Source organism: Trichosurus vulpecula, chromosome 1 (assembly GCF_011100635.1).
Source record: "Trichosurus vulpecula isolate mTriVul1 chromosome 1, mTriVul1.pri, whole genome shotgun sequence".
NCBI lineage: Eukaryota > Metazoa > Chordata > Mammalia > Diprotodontia > Phalangeridae > Trichosurus > Trichosurus vulpecula.
This window is the reverse complement of record NC_050573.1, coordinates 254,385,249-254,407,951: the sequence shown is the minus strand read 5'-3', so window position 1 is coordinate 254,407,951 and position 22,703 is coordinate 254,385,249. Positions and strand designations below refer to the sequence as shown.

The following is a 22,703-nucleotide window of genomic DNA, read 5'->3' as shown; positions in this document are numbered from 1 at the left end:
TTTTTTTTAGTGGAATGGAAATGAACCTAGTTAGTCATAGAAAGAGGAATTATAGGACTGTGGAACCATTATTTTCATTTCCTCTTTTCAAATTTAGTTTTGGTATCTACCGATATGTATTAAATTTCTAGTCGAAGTAGTTATTTGCCATATGCAAAAATGGATCATATGATCTGTTAAGATTTCTTCAAAAATTCATCATTGGATCAAAAAGTAATCAGATCAGTTATTTCATCAGTCATGAAATGTGATTTTTCACAGTAACATAATACTTTATATTAAATGGCTTTTATTCAGAGAAATGCTTTCAAAACTTTATAAGATTTGTCTTTAGATAATACATCTGAAATCACGAGGAAGATGGATTTCCCCCTTCATCTCTGCCCAGTATAAACTAAGAGCAGCTGTTGATATGAAGTATTTGGTTTTTTAAAAAGTTGATTATAACCAGTTCTACTTTTTGTTTTATATTGTGATGACACTAATATTTTTATTTTTCTTTAAACATTAAATAGGATTCTGATCTCCGAAGTGCTCTTCTCTTAGAACAGGCAGCACATTGCTTTATAAACATGAAGAACCCCATGGTTAGAAAATTTGCCTTTCACATGATATTGGCTGGCCATCGGTTTAGTAAAGCAGGACAGGTAAGTGGATTTACTTCACTTAAAAATATAGATAGACTAGGTTATTTAAAGCATTGTCTATTTCTGCACATATACTGTTATAAAAAATCATTCAGCTTCTTAAGATTTAAAGAAATTACCTTAAATTGGAATAAATTCACACTTTGGTTATATCAGCATCTTAAACCTTCATACTTCTGGAATATTGCTCCTGGTGTTGCCAGTCAATATTTTTTTGCATGTGGTAGATGCTCAGTAAGCATTTATCCTGTAAAAGGCTCCATACCTGTTTCTATTGGAGGAGTGACTAGGGGGAAAATGTGGTGGTATTCTTCCCCTCACTCATATTTTTAAACTGCAGGGTGAAGGAAGCTGTGCTATCCTTTGGCTCCTGAGAATAGCAGCATTCATGAGTTTAAATTTTGGTGAATATAAGTGAAAATATGAATTTTTATTCATAATAGTTTGTCCTGGATAGGTTCACTTATTGCCTTGTTTTTACATAATTCTTTTATGGAGGATGTACCTGTTTTGAATGTTTTTTAAGATCTTATTAGTATAATGTTTGTTTTGTTCATTGGTTTTCCTTTACTCTTGCTATATGATAGTCCTTTGTCTTCCAGTTTGTTTTTCTTTTTGATTATTTCTTCTGTGTTTCTTTCTTCCAAACAAGTCATCATTGCCTGCTTGCAATCTACCATGTCTATTTCTTTTGCCCTTTGGATCACACACTGTGATCCTGGTCCTAGTATTTTGAGTTCTTGGTATTCTATGATTTGTAGCCTTAAAGCATTAATGGGGGACTATTGGGATGTACTTAAAAGCTCCAATTAAAAAATAGTATGATGTTATTTACATTGTGTACAAATACTTGTGGATCTATGACTTCATCCTTGTGGGTATGCTTCATAGAACACAGCCTTTTCTTTCCTTCCCATCCTGCGCTGTTCTTGTACATCTCCTCAGAGGAGTCTGATGATTGATGATTTTGCTTAACACTCTAAGGATTGAAAGGTCCTTTGAGTAAGTTATATTATTTGACTCTCATAACTTGTGAGGTAGGTACTCCCCACTTCCCCCTGCTTTAAACTGACTTCCACAAAACTGACAGAATAGACTTCCAAAAGCACAAGGATTACCATGTCATTCCTGTACTCTAAAACCTTCAGTGACTCAATTTTGCCTCAAGGATGAAGTATAAACTTTCTAATTTGTCACTTAAAGCCCATCAAAACTTGGTTTCTGCTTAACTTTCCAGGATTATTGCACATTACTCCACTTCATATACTTTGTATGCCAGCTACACTGACCTGTTTAAGGTTTTCCATCTCTCATCTCTATGCTTTTGTGCTAGGTATGCTCAATATGTGAAATACATCCTTTCCTGGACTCTTTCAGTTGTCTCCTAATTGGTCTCTCTGCCTTAAGTCTCTCCCCTTGCTAATCTATCTACTACACAGCTGCCAGAGTGTTATTCCTAAAGCAGAAGGTTGTCCATGCCACTCCCTTCTCAATAAACTCCAATAGACTCCCTATTGCCTCTATGATTAAATACACACTTATTTTCTTTGGAATTTTAAGTCCTTCACAATCTGGCTCTAACCTACTTTTTTAGTTTTACTATATATTACTTTCTTCCATATATTCTTTGGTCCTAGCCATATGATTCTTCTCACTTCATTTCAATATTAAGTTTGAATTTTTAATCTCAGTTAATATAGATATGAACCAGAGTGCAAATTACATTATTTACCAAGTGGCAAATGAAGGTAATGGTTTGGAGCTCATAATAGCTCTTATACTTTGAAGAATTAAACTCATTTCCAAAATTTTCAGTACCTGGTGACTTCAGAGAATTCCTTTATAGACGACTTTCCTGTGTTGAAAGTCTTTTAATATATTGGTGTAATGCTTGGGCCATCCATTTGTTATCCTTTGCTTTTGCTATATGACTATCCTCTCTTTTTCCAGTCATGTTTTGGTCATGTCTTTTATATCACTTCTTGCAAACAAATCCTCATTGCCTACTTAAACCTACCATATTATCTCCATTGCCCTTTGTATCACCCACCATTTTAGGTCTTTGTGATTCATGGTGTTCTATGATTCATAGCCTTATAGCATTAATGAGGGATTTAGAGATTAAAAAATGAGTTTTTGTGTCAAGAAACAACTTGGAATCAATGAAAACTCCATACAACCTCCCGAGTGCAACCCAGTCTACTTGCTTCTTTTCACTTTGGTTCGTAGCTCATTGTTCATTTGTGGTACCTTTTCAGGATATGTGTACTGATGGACTAACTAATACTTGACCATCCAATTGCATGCCATAATCATAAATATGTCTTTATTCACTTAGTTCTCTTGTGTGGGTTGCTAGGCTAATCTTTTTTTTTTAAAGCGGTCTTATGCTGTTATAGTCTTTTGGCACCTGATAGAATCAGCACAACATCATCTGGAAGCACAAGCATTTGGAGGATGTCATCATCTAAAGGCATTCTCTTTTCCATTTAGACTCTTATGGGTCATCCCTGAAGCATCCTCTAGGTTGTTCAACACCTTTTGGGGGAGCATTTGTTTGCTTCTTTTAAGTGTCTTTGAAATTGATATTTAGAACTCTTGAATTCTAATCTATCAGGTAATCTTGTATGATCTTGGAATATGCATGGAAGAAAACTTGTTGGAGGAGAACCTTTAATACTCTGCTAAACCAGAGCCTTTTTTAAAATGGTTCCCAACCATCAGAAAACAACAGCTCTTTATTCTCTTCAACTTTTTCAGTTTTGTAAATTTGAAGGTGTAATCAGCTGTGGAAAATCATCTGCCAAAAGCTTCTCTTTTCTTCTCGTTTTTCTGTCAAGCATACCCTGAATGCCTGTGTAGATCATTCTCATAAATATTTTGTAGAGTTGAGAAATTAGAAATATGGTTTGTTAGTTTTTGATATCTTTTAAAGATCTAGCTTACACCCAGATGCACCATGCTACTTCCTTGTCACCTTCAAGTTGTAGTGCTCCTCCTCTCTACCTTCCACCCCAAAACTTAAGCTCACACCTGGAATCCTATCATTCTGATTGGTGAATATTTACCATTTCTAACCTGGACCCAGAGCCACATACAGCTTTTTGGATATTTTTATGCTGCCTTACTCCTGCTGTGCTCTAGGCTCTGTCTCTAACCTGGAACTCAACATTTCTAGCTTGGATTCATGCCTACCACACTATTTCTCAGTCATCTTCATGACAAAATATTAAAAAAGAAAAGAAAACTTGGGAACTCTGATCACCACAATAATCAACCCCAATTCCTTAGGACTCATGGTGAAACATACTGCCAGATTCCTGGCAGATGTGATAGACACAGACTACAGATTAAGTATAATTTTTAGACCTAGCTGGTATGAAAATTATTTTGCTTGAACTATCTATTCATGTTTCTTAAAGGGTTTTGTCTTTTCTTTCTTATTTGCTTTCTCGTTGGGGTCAGGAGTAAAGAGAAGGATAATTTTTGTTTAAAAATAATGTTTATAAACTTTCTATAAACTTTTTGACTTCTAGCATTCTTTTCCCCCTTTCTTATCATGGCTATGGAAATAGAAAGGGACTGAATAAGATTGAGGGCTATATTTTATTTTTCATTGTTTTAGTAGTCTTCCTGGCCAAAGAATTCATGACCTAATGGCTAATATATTGGCTACATACATTTTCATATATTGGTAGTCTGGTTTTTGGATAGCAAATAGTCTGCTTGAATACTTATCTGCATAATGTAGAACCTGCCATTATATATGCCCTCCTGGCATATGTAGCCTATTTTTGAGTATTGAGGTTCAGCTCCATACCACAATTAGGCATTGGAGTAGGACTTATGTGGAGGTATAGAAATGGAACCTTAAAAAGAATTTCCTTTGTAATCAGAGTATTAATAGTAATAATTTACTAGTACTTTTGGAGGTGGGGGCGGGGTGACTAAGCAGCTGTCTCTTATACCATTTCATAAGCATGAGATTTAATATAACCCAGTTTTTGCCTCCAAAAATCAACTTTTACAAAATCACCATCCTGGTTGATAGATATAAAGAACAAATGAACTCTAAAATAGCCTTTACTGATTAGTTTTGTACCATTTTATGTAATTTCATTATCTGCGCATGTAGCCCTTCCCTTTCTGTACTTCAGATGTCAAGGACCATGCTTTATCAAAATTTTGTATCTTCCTTGGTACCCACGTGCTTTATGCAGTGAAGAGGGTTTATTGAATTGAAGGACAGATCTCATATTGACAAAAGAAGTTGGCTCACTTCTGCTGAGGTTAGGACTTGGAGACTATACAACTATTTTTTGGCTGTGCTATAGCAAGGATCATTTTTATATGTGGGTTGGATCATGTCTGCTGAGGTCCCTCCTAGCTTTCATTTTGTGATTCTGTGAGAAGCTGTGTCACATGTGCTAGTTTTGGAGTCAGGAGTATCTTGGTTCAAATTCTGTCTCCGACATTTGGTATCTGTGTGACTATAGGCTAGTTGCTTAACCATTCTAAAACTGTTTCTTCACTTGTAAAATGGATGTGGTAATAGCTAACTTCCTACCTCACAGGGCTCTATGATGGTTGAATATCTAAAGTGTTTTATGAACTAAAGTGTACTATAAATGCCAGTTAATTATTAACCAACCATTCATATTACGTATATTTTCTCAAGAACAATTTGAATCATGCAGTATTTGAACTATAACTTATTATTAGAGTTCATTTTTGAAGGAAAAAATGAAGTATAGCTTTGGTCCTATGTCATAGTAAATTTGCAATTGTATTCATATACTGGATTCTTGATTTTTAATCATTCAGGGAGCAGTAACTTTCTACTTTATTTTGGCAATACACATCAGGGGTCACCCCAGACACAATTAGGAAACAACATTAGAAAAAGATACTGCATTTATAAAAATTCAGGAAATCTATCAGAAAAAGCATGCTTTACTTTGCTATTACCAAACCATGCAAGTAAAAGGGAAGACTGGTTTCTTGCAGAAGATCTCTTTAACTGACATTTGTAGAGCACTTTATGGTTTGCAGAGCAGTTTGCATACATTATCTCATTTTATCCTTACAATAAGCCTTCCAGGTCAGTGCTATAGATTATCTCTACTATAAGCATTTATATACCACTGTGTGTCAGGCACTGTGTTAAGCATTTTACAACCATATTGTACAGCCTTTTGAGATAGATACTGTTATTGTACCCATATTTCACTTGAGGACACTGAAACAAACAGATGGTAAGTGACTTTACCAGAGCTTGGGTGTGGCTGAGGCTAGATTTGAACTCAGGTCTTCCTAACTACAGGTCAGTAATCTATCCACTGTCCCACCTAGTTGGTGAGATTGACTGTTGTTCCGACTACAGGCTTATTCTGTGGAGTGACATGGTCTTGTCTGTCAGACTGCAAGGCTGCCTCTCTCAAGGATTATTGCACTCTGAGGAAACTGTGACTGTATAACTTGGTAGAGGACCAGCAGGTCCTCCTAGTTTAGAGATACAGGTCCCCTGAGGATTGCTCTATTCTTAGCACACATGTCCAGTATTAGTTTTAAAACTGGTAGTCACAAAATGTAAAATCAGATGGTCTCATATCCTTAACATGCTTATGTTGGGTAGTGCATTTCATTACTGAGATGGTTTTTATGTCTTCAATGTATAGCAACATAGCGATAGTTTACTATAACCGTATTAATTTTGACATTTATTCAAAATAAGTGACCATAATTCTAATAATGATATTTTGTTTATCTAGCTATAGCATTTCCATTCACAAATATTTATTTCTTTTATTCAAATCTAATAAAATATTTCTGTAAGCACATCTATGCCCCACTGTCTTCTCTCTCCTGTAAAATTAAAGAAGATCTGAACAAGTTCTGTTAAAATTATAAAAATGATCACCAAGGCAACAAAAATTTAGGTTATAAATTAGAAGAGTTAGAATAGATGTTTTCCAAGGTCCCATTAAGGTTTATAATAATATCTCAGATTCAGGGCTGGAAGGAACCTTAGAGGCCATTTACTTCAACTCCCTCATTTTTCAGATACAGAAACAGACCTAGAAAGGCTACATGACTTTTACAAGGTCACACAGGGATTAAGTTTCAGATCTGAGATTCTAACCCAGATCCTCTGTGTCTACATCTGATCCTCTTTTCACTATACCGTATTGGAAATGGGCTTATCCTGTTTTACCTTAAAAGGTTTGTATGCAATTCCTGTATTGACTTTTAGAAATTTTTTGGATTTAAAAAAATAGAATTATTACTTACTACAATCAGGGAAAATTTTTTTGTTTGGGGGGACTAGGGAGAAAAACATAAAAACTGAGGAATAAGAATCTATAGATTGGATAACAACATTTGAATGCCTTTATTGTTGTAGATTACCGTAATGATAAGTTTTTTTTCTTCTTTGGTTAACTGATAATTTTTTTTTACTTTTCATGGATGCATATTATATTGAAAGGTAACAATGGAAAGAACATTGCATTTAAAATTGTAGGACCTAGATTCATGCCCTGGTACTGCCACTAACCAATTAACATAGGGTCAGTTACTTCACTTGTCTAGGTCTTGGTTTCCTTATCTGTAAAATGAAGGAGTTTAATTGCATGGCCTCTTAGGTTTCTACATACTCCTGGTCTATAATTTTATTATCTCTAAGATCCTTTAACAGCGTAACATTGCTATGACTTTATATTTTTCACACTATTGATTTTAAAATTTTAAATCTATTTCGGTTCAAGATACATTTAGAAAAAGATGATATTAAACTTGTAAAAATTCATGAAATTTTATTTCAGAAAAAGCATGCTTTACGTTGCTATTGCCAAGCCATGCAAGTTTACAAAGGAAAAGGCTGGTCTCTTGCGGAGGATCACATTAATTTCACTATCGGTCGTCAATCATTTACACTTCGACAGCTTGACAATGCAGTGTCTGCCTTTAAGCACATTTTGATCAATGAGAGCAAACAACCTGCTGCTCAGCAAGGAGCCTTCCTCAGAGAATATCTTTATGTTTACAAGGTGGGTATTTCCTATTTATAGTGGTGTTAAAAGAGTGTTGATACTTCAATTTAAGTTGAAACCAATTTTAATGACATATCCAAATAAAAAGCCCTTTATAACCATTTATAAGGTTGGATTTTAAGTGAAAGGAGGAAAATAAATGTTCTTTTTCTACAACTGAATTTCTTAGTCATTTAACCTTTTATTTCATGCAAATGGAAACAAACCGTGGTAGCCATGAGTGTGGGTTGGACTGCCTTCTATTTTAAGTAGCTCAGTATCTTTGAATATTTCTGGGACATTTGTGCCAGCAAAATGCAAACCTCCTGAGTGGTTTTTCTGATAGGCATGGCTAACTTCTGCATAACAACTTCTACCTTGCTCTTGAGCTATCTATTTACCTTTCCTTTTTTCTTCTCTCACTCCTTCTCTCCTTCAATATTACTATTACTCAGAAGCCAGGGAGGGTACATGGTAGTAGAAGACTGTAACCATTAGTGTTTCTTCTTACCCTCTGCTTTCTGATGAGTTGTGGAATAACTCAGAAAAGCTTGTGGAAAGGGCAGCAACTTTGCTGAGGTTTATTGGTAGGATAGTTATAATTTATTGTCATGCCTAAGTTAGTTTCTGAAGTATGATAAATGATATTAATAATTAAACACAGTAATATTTAAACTGTTTATGATTTAATGATATAGGGACTCTTTCAACTGATACAGATTGAATCTTCTCCATGTTTTAGTTTAATGGTGGGATGTTGCCCAAAAAACTCATTATCTGGTAAGCAGCTTTCTGATTATGAGCCAAATTGAACTTAGACAAGGTAACCTTCAGATCATACCATACCACCTTTTTCTGACCTGCAGTCAAAGCCTTTCCAGCTCGGCAAGGACCTGCCAGAAATTACATTTGGTTCATATTAAGAACTCTGTGTTATCACTTTCACATAATGAGACCTAGAAGTATCTTAATATCTCTGTTTAATATGTCTTTTAATTTCTTTAGTATTTTCAAGATAGTAATCGTAATGAGTGAATGCATTTTCTTAAAAATTGTTCTTTTCCCCTTCTAAAATTTTTCCCTCTTCTAGAATGTAAGTCAGTTATCTCCAGATGGCCCTTTACCACAGCTTCCTTTACCATATATTAACAGCTTAGCAACACGTGTTTTCTTTGGTCATGACAGACGGCCAGCAGAAGGTAAGTGGAATTATTATTTTTAACTACATTATATCATAGATATAACCTGAATATAAACACTTTTAAACAAACCTCAGTTTTTCTTAGGTCGTACCTAGTTTTCCTGCACAAACATGTTGAAGTCAATAAAAATCTCATAAAGTGATTAAAAGTTTTTAAAAACAAAATCGTATCAGCATCAGTCAACCTTCATTTGTTTGGAGTAGTCATGTTCATATGCTCAATTTGGGGTCTTTTTTTTTTTTAGGTGAAAAGCAAGCAGCTACTCATATAAGTCTTGATCAGGAATATGATTCTGAATCTTCTCAGCAATGGAGAGAACTTGAAGAGCAAGTTGTAGCTGTAATTAACAAAGGAATAATTCCATCAAATTTCCATCCAACACAGTACTGTTTGAACAGCTATACAGACAACTCAAGATTTCCACTTGCAGTTGTAGAAGGTGATGTATTTGAATTTTTTTTTTTAATCTTCAGTTTACAAGTGGTTGTTTTCATATATGTGATTAGGAAACTAGCAGTTTTGTGGGTAAAATTATTGTTTCATTTTAGTGGTCAAGAATTGAACCAAATCAAGACTGAACTGGCAAACTGCTCACTGTTTCTAAAATGTTCTTCAATATTGGCTTTTCTTTAATAGAACCAATAACTGTGGAAGTGGCTTTTAGAAACCCCTTGAAGGTTCCACTTATGTTGACGGAATTATCTTTGCTTTGGAAATTCCAGCCTAAAGGCTCAAATTCAAAGGATAATGAAGAAACAAAAGAACTAGTAAGTTATTAAAAGGTATTAGTAGTGAATGGTTCCACAATTATAATTTAGTAGATAGTCTAATAATATTCAAACTTTGGATTTCTCATTGAATGATTCATATTTATTCTTAAGGGAAGTAAGTACTTAAAATATGTTGTTGTTGAGTTGTTTTTCAGTTTTGTCTGACTCTTCATGATCCTGTTTGTAATTTTCTTGGCAAAGATACGGGAGTGGTTTGCCACATCCTTTTCTAGCTCGTTTTATAGATGAGGAACTGAGGCAAACAGGGTTAAGTGACATACCCATGGTCACTTGGCTAACAAATGTCTGAGGCCAGATTTGAACTCAGGAAGATGAGTCTTTCTAACTCCAGACCCAGTACTATATCCGTTGTGCCACCTAGCTACACTTAAAATATGTTTTTGGGAAAGATATTGTTACAGTGACTAATCATTCTGATCTAAACAGTTTACTTATATGCTTTCTGCTGTTAACCAATCTTTCCTGTGAAATTATACTCCATTCCAAACCTAGATATATTAAATTAATGTAAAAGAAATTAGTTTTCAATCAGAAAAGTATTCCAGTTTTGCAGTCTTGTCAGTGTTCAAGAAAAAGTTGAATTGTTTTTAGTATAATTCTCTTTAAAAGGTTAGTAAGTTGCTAAACATTTTGAAAAATTTCTATAAAAATAATTGAAATAAAAATATTAGTGTTTTTAAAAGATGAATTTAATTTAGTTGGATTATTAATTTATGTTAATTCTTAATCAATTATCATTTATTAAACATCAAGCGCTACACTAAGGACTGGGAATATAAAGAAAGGTAAAAGGCAATCCCAGCTCTCAGAATGCTTACTGTCTAATGAGAGAGACTCCATGTAAACAACTATGTACAGACAAGATATAAATCTCTCACATTAAGGGGGATTAGTAATGGCTTCCTATAGAAGATGGGATTTTAGCTAGGATTTGAAGGAAGCCTAGAAAACTAGTAATCAGTGATGAGAAGGATGACAGTTCCAGGCATAAGGGATAGCCAGTGAAAAAACTCTGAGTTGTTCAAGAAACAGCAAGAAGGCCAATGTCACTGTTATCTTTGAATGCATGGTGGCAGGAGTTGGGCTAGGGTGGTGGGGGAGGTATTAAGTGTAAGTAAACTGGGAAGGTACAAGGGGCCACGTTATGAAGTGCTTTATAAGCCTCCAAAAGGATTTTACATTTGATCTGGGATCCCCTGGAGTTTATTGAATTGGGGGGGAGTGGTATTAAGAGAGGGACATGAACAGACTTGTGCTTTATTGAAAGATTACTTTGCCAGCTGAGTGGAGGATGGACTGAAGTGAGGAGAGACCAACCAGCTGACTATTGCAGTAGTCTAGATATGAAGTGATGAGGGGCTGCTCTAGGTTGATGTAAGAGTCAGAGGAAAGTAGGGGGTGTATGTGAGAGATGTTCCAAAAATAGAATTGATAAGTTTTAGCAGCCTGTTAAATATGGGGTGATTAAGTGTGAAGAATTAAGGTTGACACCTACATTGGAAACCTGGGTGACTGGGAAGATGGTAGTACCTTTACAACAATAGGGGAAGTTTGGAAGAGAAGGTTTTTGGGGAAGGTTAATGAGTTCAGTTTTAGACATGTTGAGTTTAAGATATCTGTGAGTCATCTCTAATGAGGACTGATTAAATGAAGCCATATAAAGTAATTTAAACATCTCATAATAGAATTTTCTTTAGTCATGAAATACATTAGTAACAGGTCACAATTAAACCTTTCCATGTTTTGTTATATTTCTTCAACTTTTCTACTACATACTTCACAATTTTCCTGCAGTGGCCTCTGTTCTTTCACACATATTATTAAGGAAATAAGCATTTTTGTTACGTACTGACGACATTCTGAGAGGGTCAGAAGTCACGCTCTATAGTGTTGATGTATGCTACTTTGACAAGAGCCTTTCATACCTGTAATATTTTGTTTTATCAGAATGTTTCTATTAAATATTATGGTTGTTATTCTGGGGAGCAATTTGGAACTATGCCCAAAGAGCTATAAAACTCTATACCCTTTGACCCAGCAAAAGGGGGGGGGGGAGGGGAAGAGGACCTATTTGTACAAAAATATTTATAGCAGCTTTTTTTTTGTGGTGGCAAATTACTGGAAATTGAAGAGATGCCCATCATTTGGGGAATGGCTGAACAAATTGTGGTATATGGTTGTGATGAAGTCCTATTGTGCTGTAAGAAATGACGAGGAGGATGATTTCAGAAAAACCTGTAAACACATACATGGACTGAGGCAAAGTGAAGTGAGCAGCATCGAGAGAACATTGTACATAGTAACAGCAATATTGTATGATGATTAACTGTGAGTGACTTAGCTATTCTCAGCAATACAAAGATCCAAGAGAATTCTGAAGGACTTATGATGAAAAGCACTATCGACCTCCAGAGTATGGACTTAGGGAATCTGAGTGGAAATTGAAGCATGCTATTTTTCATTTTTTTTGTGGGGGGAGCTCTTTTCTTTCACAACATGACTAATATGAAACTATGTTCTGCATGATCGCACATGTATAACCTATATCAAATTGCTCACTGTCATAGGGAGAGGGGAGGGGAAAGAGAGGGAAGGGACAGAAAGAATTTGGAACTCAAAATTTTTAAAAATGAATGTTATTTGTTTTCACATGCAATTGGGAAAAAAATAAAGTATCATTAGGAAATAAATATTATGGTTGTTTTTCAGGTAACCTGTGGACATGAAATGATTGGAACTGAAGTTATATCAGAATTCTTAATTAATAGTGAGGAAACAAAAGTGGTAAATATTTGTCCTGTTTTTAACATTTTACATTTTGTATCTTAAGGAAAGTAAAATTGGATATAAAAATAATCTGAACAAACCAGTTTATTTTTAGATGGCTCATTTTTATGCTGTATTATATTTTCCTTATTTATGCATTGCTTATCACTATAATTCCTCATTGCATAGCTAGTAATATGTTAAAACTGAAACTTTGGAGATAGAAAAAAAGAATTCTGTCTTATAGTAAAACCAGAATTGCTCAAGACAACAAGTTTGTGATGTTTTAGTTTGATAATTTCAAAATTATCCGTGTAAAGAGAATTTTGGATTTTTTTTCTTGTGTGAATATATTTTCATGTCTGTTATATGATTATGGCTGAAGAAGATGTTATGCTTTTTGTCTTGAATGAAAAGCAAAAATGAATTGCAGAAAATTATTACTAAGTCACTAAAAATTATGCTTTTCTGTAGTAAAAATTATTTGGTCTTAGGGTTTCTTTTCCTTTCTACTCTCCTCCAAATTAAACTGGCCAGCTTTGTATTTTTGCTACGCTTACATTCATATATATATTTATATTTATTTGATAATTTTAACTTTAAGAACAAACATTAACAATAATAATGACTTATTTCCACAGGCAAGGCTGAAGCTCTTTCCCCATCATATAGGGGAACTTCATATTCTGGGAGTTGTTTATAATCTTGGCACCATTCAGAGTTCGGTGGGGCTAGATGGTATCGGCTCTATTCCTGGATGTCATACAGGTAATAAAACATTACCCTAAGGAAAATATCCAAGTAAACATGGCTCATCTCATAGAATTTAGGTATGCCCTATATAATTTCCATTCACATCTAGATAAGGGTGTTTATTCAAATATATTTAAAAGGCAAATTGAATTTTAGTATATTCTAACCTTTTTAGGTTTGATTTTTTTTTTAAAGACACATCATCTCTATTTTTAAAATTTTTTCCGCTGTTAGGTTTATTTTATCTCTTTCTAGAACTCCCCTTTATCTTTATTTTACCTCCTTTTCTTTCCCATGGTCTACTACAGGTAAATTCTACTGGACCTTATTGAGCATTTCCATTGTTGTCAAATTGAGTCGATTCTGATTGAGAGTTAAAACGCTGTGTATACACATGATTACGCTTTTTAAGAAAAATAAAACATTCACTATAAAGTAGCAAATAGTCTTAATGTGATTGTTCTTCAGTATTTCAAGTGATTGGAGTTTTATCTCACTATGGTTATTCCTTCTCTTCTAACACTAATTTCTACCTTTCTGTTCCTTAGTACATGATGTCATATGTTGCTGGGCCTGTAATTTAGCTTCAAAATGAGCTTTGCTGATCTGTGCCTGTCTTTGTAACAATAATTAAAACATTTTTATGAGCTTTGTAAGACCTGCCAGGTATGGCGCTCAATGGTATAATGTTCAAGACCTCAAGATCTAGATAGTGCAGTGAACAGAGTGTGGGACTTGGAGTCAGGAAGATCTGAGTTCAAAATCCTGCCTCTGATACTTATTAGATATGTGACCTTGGAACTTGATACATGCCGGTTGATTGATTGATTGTCATGCGGTTAAATTCAAATGAAAAGCAGACTGGTTAATACTACTGTTTAAGCTTCTTGATGGTACGGTAGATAAAGTTTTGTACTTGGAATCAGAAAGGATCTGACTTCAAATCCTGCTTCATACACTTATTAGCTGTCTTGTCCTGGGCAAGTTACTTAACCTCTCTCACTCTATTTTCTCATTTGTAAAATGGGGATAATAATAGAACCTGTCTCACTAGGTTGTTGTGAGGAACAAATGAGATAACATATACATCATTTTGCAAACCTTAAAGCCGTATAAAAATGCAAGATGCTATGATGAAGATGTTGATGATGATGTATTTCCAGCTGGTTCTTTAGCTTCTCCAGAAGTTAACAATAAGTATTATGCCTTTTTATGTGGCCAGAACTGCTAATCACTGGGCATAAAAAGAAAGACAAAAACAACCCCTGACCTCAAGGAACTCACATTCTAATGGGGAAGAACTTTTGCAAACAAATCTGCACATTTAAGATACATTTAGGGAGAATGGGGGGTAATCTCTGAGCGAAGGTGCTAGCATTGAAGGGGATCAAGAAAAGCTTAAGGTGGAATTTGAGATAAGACTTGAAAGAATCCAGGGAAGCCATGAAGTGGAGATGAGAGAAGGGAGAGCATTCTAGGTGTGAGGGACAGCCAGTAAAAAGGCCTGAAGTTGAGAGATGAAGTGTTATGTTCAAGGAACAGCAAGAACAGTGTAGTGGATGCTACTGTAGAGTATGTGGAGGGGAGTCAATGTAGAAAGAATGGAAAGGCAGGAAGGGGACAGCTTGTAAAGGGCTTTAAAAGCCAAGCAGAAGATTATATGTTGATCTTGGAGGCAATAGGAAGCCACTTAAGTTTATTCTGTAGGGGGTGGTAGCAGAGCCAGATCTGTGCTTGAAGGAAGATCACATTAGAACTGAAGGACAATGTAATGGAAGGAGAGAGACTTCAGGCAGGAAGACCAATCCCCAGCCTCTTAGGTCCAAAATGAGTTAATGAAGGCCTGCTTCACAGTTATTGCATTGTCAAAGGAGAGAAGGGGATATATACTCTCTCTTGCGTGCGCGCGTACAGACGCGCGCACACACACACACACACACACACACATGCATGAGAGATGTTCCAAGGGAAGAAACCACAGAACTTGGCAACTGATTGGACATGGGGGATGAGTGAGGAATTCGGTGACTAGTACATAGTAGGTACTGAATAAATTCTGTTGACTAACTAGGAGGATGGTAGTACCCTTGTCAGTGTTTGGAAGAGGAGAGGTGTGGGGAATGGGGAGAAATAATGTGCTTATTTTTCTGCATGTTGAATTTAAAATGTCTGTTGGATATTGTTTGATGTGGAAATAGGTTTTACATGACTTATATATAATGATTATCTTATTTCTTGCTTTCTCAATGAAAGAGGGCGAAGTGGGAGAAAGGGAGAGAATTCAAAACTGAAAATAAAAAAATTTTTAAATAAAAAAAGGACATTCAGAGTTAGCCAGACAAGCAGAACAGTTCTGCAGTGAATGCATAGAATTTATCACGTTTAAAAACACAAGATGTATGTAAAAGATCGAAGGATTCATATACATATATTCTTTTCTGTTCTTTGTATACAAAAATGTTCCTCTTTGTTGGAGTTTGAAATTCAGAATCCTAGAAATTATTTTTAAATAAAAAAATGAATTCAAATATGCAGTTTTTCAATGTTCAGTAGGCTGTTGGAGATGACACTGGAAGTGGGAAGAGGTTCTGGCTGGATTACTACATCAGAGAATTATCTGTATAGGGATGGCAGTTGAATTCATGGGAACCAATGATAGCAAGTGAGATATTGTAGGAGAAGTGAAGAGAGCCCAGGATAGAGCCCTGGGGAACACCCATGGTTAGTCCACATGATCTGCATCAGCAAAGGAAATTGTTATGGAGTAGTCAGGTAGGAAGAGACCCAGGAGAGTGCAGTGTCAGGAAGACCTAGAGAGAAGAGAATTTCAAGATGAAGAAGGTAATTGACTCTTATCCTAGCATTGTAGAAATGTCAGCAAGGATGAATTCTGAGAAGAGGGTCATTAGATTTAGCAGAGATCACTGTTAACTGAGAGAGTAGTGTCAATTGAATGATGAGGTAGAAGCCAAACTGCAGAGTTTAGAGGAGAATAGGCAACAAATGTAGATGACTTTGTGAAGGGGTTTAGCTGAAAAAGGAAGAAGAGATATAAGTGTGATAGCTAGCCAGGATGCACAGATCAACTGAGGGTTTTTCTTTTTTAAGGATGAGAGAGCATGAGCATGTTTATAGGCAGCCAGGAAATAGCCAGTAGACAGGGAAATATTGAAGATTAGTGATAAAATAGGCAGTGTGCTAGAGAAGTGGGGCAGCTAGGTGACACAGTAGATAGAGCACTGGACCTGGCATCAGGAAGATCTCAAATCCAGCCTCAAACACTTAATAACTGTGTGACCCTGGGCAAGTCACTTAACCCTTGTTTGCGTCAGTTTCCTCATATATAAAATGAGCTGGAGAAGAAAACCATTCCAGTATCTTTGCTAAGAAAACCCTAAAAGAGGTCAGGAAGAATTGGATACAACTGAAAAAAGACTAAACAACAATAAAATGCTGGGAAAGAGGGATGGAATGAGATTAAGGGTATGTGTTTTTAAAAAGATTTGCTTTAGCAAGGATGATGAAGGAGGAGATAATAGAACGCATCTAAATGATATGATGTGAGGAGGCAGGAAGAATAGGGAATTTCCAGCCAAGGGCCTTAATGTTTTCAGTGAAGCAGGTGACAAGATCATCAGCTAAGAGAATAGGGGGAAGAGGCTCCGTCCAAGATTTGAGGAAGGATTAAAAGGTTTGAAAAAGCTGCTCTCGTGAGTCAGACATTTAGGGAGATATGAAAGGATTTTCCTTACTGCACTGAGGACACAATTGAGATGTTTTGGCAAATTTGACCCACTTAGCATGTTTCCATATTTTCTCTAGCTCTATTTAGGAGCATGTGAATAGGAGTAGAGACAGTGAATGGAGGGAGTGATCCAAGGTTGGGACTTAGAGGCAGGGGATTTGTGTATAGGATATAGTCAAATTGAACTGGTATATCATGGCATCAGGATGGAAGGGAGTAGAGAATAGAGCAGGGGTAAGGGCCTTGGAAAGAACTGAAGGGTGAAGGGATTGGAGGTCTCCAGGATAAAGAAAAGGTTAGGGGTTTTAAAGACATTAAATAAGATAAAATGCTAAAAGATTTTGATCAGATAAAGGGATTTCAATGATCATGAACAAGGAATTTGAACCCTTCTTGATGATAGCGAGATCAAGAGTATAACCATGACCATTTCTATGTGTAGCTGAGGTGAAGTAGAGGAGTTTATCATTGGAAGTTAAAAAATTAAGGGACTGAGAATTTAGAATGTTTAGGGGAATAGCGAAATGTATGTTAAAGATCGCAAGGTGGAAGTTTGGGAGGAGAGAAAGACCATGAGTCATTGGGGAAGGAAGAAAGGAGACTGTTCTGTGGCTCAGTAGATTAACAGTTACTAGAACTTGATTGAGTGATAGATTTAGATTGAATGAACCTCAAAGGAAGAGAGATGACTGAGTGATGGTGATAGGAGAATCTGGAAGGCAACGGGGAGCAAGGAGTGTTCTTATTTCCCCATCATGACCAGTGAGTCGTGGAGGTCTGAGTGATAATGCAACTAGTACTGGAAGTGGTGGGTGCCAGAGGATAGGAGGAGTGAGAAAGGAAAAGGTTAGAGATAAAAAACAAGTTTATTAACTATAGAATAGGCATGACAGAGAGCACAGTGGTGAGGGTGGTTAGACCTGGAGTGGGAAACTGGAACTGTAGGGTTGAGGAGGAGTGGAGTAAAGGAGTAGGCAGCCTTGGGTTAATCACTGGTGTAGGAATGTGATAGGATGGGCGTATGTGAACCATTGAGGAAGGAGTTGAGGCATATTATCAGTGACTAGAGAGAAGTGTTTTCAGGGAGGGAGGTGATTGGACTATTGTGGGAACCACCTTCAGCGTCCATCTTTGTGGCAGGTTGTGATGTTGAGTCTCACCATACTGGGAGGCTAGGCTACAGTTGGCATTCTTGTCAGCGCTTTGGTTTTTTGCAAAAGGTAAACAAGCTTACTGAGTAAAGTGAAGCTAGCTAATTAATACATCTTGCTTCATTTGATCAAGGAAAAATTGAACTTATAATCTGAAATTAACAAACACCAAATAAAATGGGCATTTCAGCATACATCGATCAGAAAAGATTGTATGTGATATTGTGCATATTTATTATGTGCATCTTGTCTTTCTTTTTTAAATATATAAAATAACGCGTCCTATGTGTCTGTGATTCTTTCTGGTCTTGCTTCTTTTCTGTGCATTTAAAAAATCATGACTTTCATTTCTTCTAGCTACTCTATTACTAGCCCCTCAGTTTCCCCAACTCCCTTGCCTTATTGGAAAAGAATAAGGTCCTTGAAACAAATAGACATAGTCAAGCAAAAGTAATTGCAGTATTTGTTGTGTCCAAGAAACTGTTTCCCAGCCTCCTTCTAGCATGTTTCTTAGCCCAAAGCTCTGTCTCTTACTGTGAGCCTGATAATCCCCTTCTGTCTCCCTTCCTGATGTTATTGATTGTGCTTGGCTGCACAGTCTCCCTGTGAGACCTCAAATGGCCTTACTTTCTGGGTGCTGCCCTAGTCCTTTGTCCTGCTGTGTTTCCTGGGGTATGGACTGCCTGGGCCTAGGCCTAGGCCTAGATGCTGCACTGTCAGGACCCTGGTTGTTCCCTGTCTTCTGCTATGCCATGAATGTGGCTGCCCACAGGTTTTTCTGGCCATGTCTCTAGCCATGTCTTTTGCTCTGGACCCTAAGATATTTGCCTTCCATCTAACCTGGCTTGTCTTTGTTCAGATCTTTCATAGGATTTTGGAGGTCTTTTTTTGCAATCTTGGACTGTATGGAAGACATTATAGCTATTTTCCTTTGCTTTTCTTTAGCATTGTCCCTTCTAGGGTACTTGTAGAGAGTTGTTGTGTGAGTGGGGATTCTGAGCTCCTCTAGGTCCTATCGTATGCTGCCATCTTCTCACAGTTTCATGTAGTTATATTGGATTTTAGTAGATATCATCTGAGTGTTTACTCCAAATGTGATTTCATAATTTTGATTGTACCCATTCCTCTCACACATAATTTTGATAGAAGGTTTTGCTTCTGGGGAATCTGAAATTCACTACTTTGCCTCTTCCTTTGAAACCCTCTACACAATAAGGCTATATTTAAAGGCTGACTGAATCAGAAAAAATATATATATAGACTCCATATTAATGCTCTGCAAAGATACTTTTTCCCCTCATAAGTATGATTTAAATATGTGGTTTTCAGAGGACTTCTAGTTACAAGCTATATGGAGTCACAGGATCTGAGTTCAAATTCTTGCTCTGATGCTTACAGATTTGTGCTGGTAACTTAATTTCTGGAACTCAGTTTTCTCATCTGTAAAATGAGAGCAATCGGACTACATGACTGCTGATGTTCCTTGTCACTCCATAGTTATCAAAAGTAATTGTGGAGCAGCAGTGAAATAAATAATCTTTAACATTTATTTTCATTGATGACCTTTGTCTTTGTTTCATATTTGTGTTGTACATATTTCCCTTTTCCTTTCCCTATTCAGGAAGCTATCCCTTGTAACAGATTAAAATAAAGAGAAAAATACAGTTTATAAAACTAACCAACACATCGACTGTATTTGTTCCATGGAGTAGTTCTCTCCCATTCTCCCTCCTAATCCACGTGAAGGGATATACGACAAATAATTAAGCAGCATACTGTTATTGGTGATAGTAGACTTAAAAATAAGGCATTTTAAATGAATTCCTGTTAACCTATACTTTTTAATTTCAGAATGTTGATTTTTTTTTTCAGGAAAGCATCCTTCTAACATAATGTCAGTAAGAGGGCGACAGGATTTAGAAATTCAAGGTCCTCGACTTAATAACACAAAAGAAGAGAAAACATCTATTAAATATGGTCCTGATCGCCGTTTAGATCCCATTATCATTGAGGAAATGCCATTATTGGAGGTATGGATTATTCAACAATGAGTATTAAAAACATTACTACTTATAAAGGGTTAATTTGTTAAAATAACCTTGCAAAATGACCCTAGTCATATCTGGGGCCCAAAATGTTGTGTTTGAATTACTAATTGAAATTGAACATATGGGTAGTGGTAAACTCTTATCATCTCTTTAAGACAAATAAGTATAGGAAGAGTTGAGTTGAAGTTTTCCAGATCAATTAAAAAAGTAGATAAGCAGTGTACAGCTATTTTCTTTTGGTCTTGAACCTTGACACTGATTGGTTAGGTTTCTTTGCTTTTGATACTCAGTTCAATCCATTCCTTTTGCAATTTCTCAGTTTTTCAACTTAGTTTATAGATATGACTCAAACTGCATGTTTCTTTCAGTGAGTGATGAATTTCCTTTATAGCTGAGTCGAGTTTTACTTTTGATATCTGTAGGACAGAGTTTACTTTCTAGGCTAGCTGCGTATAGTATCCATGTTCTGTATGACATAAGAACATTGAACAACTTGTCTCCTAAACTTTAGTAAGTTTGCCCTTAAATGCCATTTATGGATTTGTTTCTCTCTTAACCATGAAAGCTTGAATTCATGGAGAATTTGTGAAGAATGCCTTATATTAAAAAATAAGCAATTCTGATAGGTATCTTATAGAATAGAATTCTAAAATTGTATGGAATTAATTTCCTCACTTGGAAGTTCCATATGTAAACAAAATCACAGGCCTACTCCTAATTCTTGTTCCTTATTAGGGTATACAAATTCTAAGAAATTATGTACCGTATTGTGATCTATCATTCTGGTAAGTTAGCTATAGTAAGATGTGCCCGATATGTAAAAGATGGAGATTGGGACTAGACTTCTTATTTCATGTGAAGAAAATGCTTAGGTGAGAAAACTCTCTGCTAATGTAGATTGGCTCCTCTTCAATTTGTAGTTTTAGTGTGATGCCTAGAGCATTGAAATGTTAAGTTATTTGTCCAGGATCACACTTCTAGTTTATGTTAGAGGCAAGACTTGAAACTAGGCCTCCCTGGCTTCCAAGCTTATGCTCTTTCTGGAGTGCTGCACTGACTGTAAGAAAAGGATATATTTTTTCTTACATTTTTTCTATATAACTGATAATCGAGGAAACGTCTATTTTTGTTAGTTAAAACATAAAAGGAATCAAAGAGCTTTAACAATTAGACAGCAATTTAAAATATGGAAATATTTTTGAAAATGAAAGAAAAATGTTTGTACTAAAAATAAATATTTTCTGCTAATACCTCCCAATCCCTACCCCTTACCTAGTTTATTTGTTAGATGAATGTAATGTTGATCTTTTCATCTCCATTTTAATTTGGATACTTTAAATTCTTAGTGTACTCTGTATAGTTTCCCTACCAGGGATATTTACAAACTTTGAAAAATTTGCAGAGGTTGGAAGAGGGTTCAAGGCAAAGGGTATAGGAAAATTTTCTTTTGTGTGGTTAATTTTAAGTTTCATATCGGTTAAGAGGATGGATTTTTAGAAAATCTCCCATGTCTTAGTAAATTTTAGTCATCCAGATAATCCTGAAAATAGAAGAGAAATTATTAAAACTGAGACTTGTGTTAATATCCATGGCAAATGGGTAGGGGAGTTTGCAGTGCCCCATTCCTGTCCCCATTTTGAAAATAACGAAAGATATAATGACACTTCTGGATGGAGTTGGTTCCCTCAGTAACCTCATTTGTCATTTTGTTAAGTGATTCAGGACAGTGACTACACAAGGAATTCTCCAAGTTTGCAGCTATCATTAAATTATGGTAGTAAAATGCCAAGCTACTAGGAACAAAACTATAAGACAATCTAATAAAGCTTTGTGAGTAACCTCCCCAAAAAAGGCAGATGAACCTATAGTACAAGATTAAGGAAATATGCTCAAAGAAAATAGTGTGAAAGTATAATTATGTAATAGTGGAATCTCTCTGAAAAGGGCTTTGTCTCAGGATCTCGGTAAGAGACGTGAGAAATTTCATGGACTCTAAAAGTCACTGATTCAATAGCCATATGGACCAGAAAGACCACAATTCTGGATATCATTAAGCAGGGCAATAAAATTCATATAGAAAAAATACATTGCATCTATATCTGAAATACTGTGTAGGCTTTTAATTATTTTACATCTGTAAAGCTCAAAAAGCTATGAAAGTCCAGACAAAAATAGTCAAAGTGAACATGCAAACTCTAAATCACTATTCTTCAGGTTGTAAAGATTATATTTCAGATGGAATACAGATAAAATTTATTATAAACATTATGAGCTCAGTGGAACATAGGGAAGAGAAGGTTAGCATAGCATCAGAAAGACTTTGAGTATCCAGGCATGTGACTCAGTGACTTGACTTTATAGAAGACTCTAAGATACAGACATTTTTATCTTTGGAAAGAACATCTGCATCAGGAAGTAATACCAATGGAATCACCAGACTGGACCACACACATAAAAAATCGGTGGGATAGAGTAAAAAGGTCTCATTCACCAAATCTTAGTACATATGAGATTTAGTTCTTAAAAAGGAAGCTGGGCTTGGGGGCACATGCCTGTGATCCCAGCTCCC

The 22,703-nt window shown here is 35.8% G+C and overlaps 1 protein-coding gene across 3 annotated transcripts in view; it reads left to right on the top strand.

Moving 5' to 3' along the window:
- TRAPPC8 (trafficking protein particle complex 8) overlaps window positions 1-22,703 on the top strand; it is a 132,152-nt gene that overhangs the window by 58,290 nt on the left and 51,159 nt on the right. For all 3 annotated transcript variants that reach the window (XM_036757723.1, XM_036757715.1, XM_036757729.1), the window contains 8 exons: window positions 516-647; window positions 7,472-7,696; window positions 8,769-8,877; window positions 9,125-9,319; window positions 9,517-9,647; window positions 12,381-12,455; window positions 13,079-13,205; window positions 19,959-20,116. In XM_036757723.1, the coding sequence (XP_036613618.1) occupies window positions 516-647; window positions 7,472-7,696; window positions 8,769-8,877; window positions 9,125-9,319; window positions 9,517-9,647; window positions 12,381-12,455; window positions 13,079-13,205; window positions 19,959-20,116 (1,152 nt within the window). The remainder of the gene's footprint in view (window positions 1-515; window positions 648-7,471; window positions 7,697-8,768; window positions 8,878-9,124; window positions 9,320-9,516; window positions 9,648-12,380; window positions 12,456-13,078; window positions 13,206-19,958; window positions 20,117-22,703) is intronic.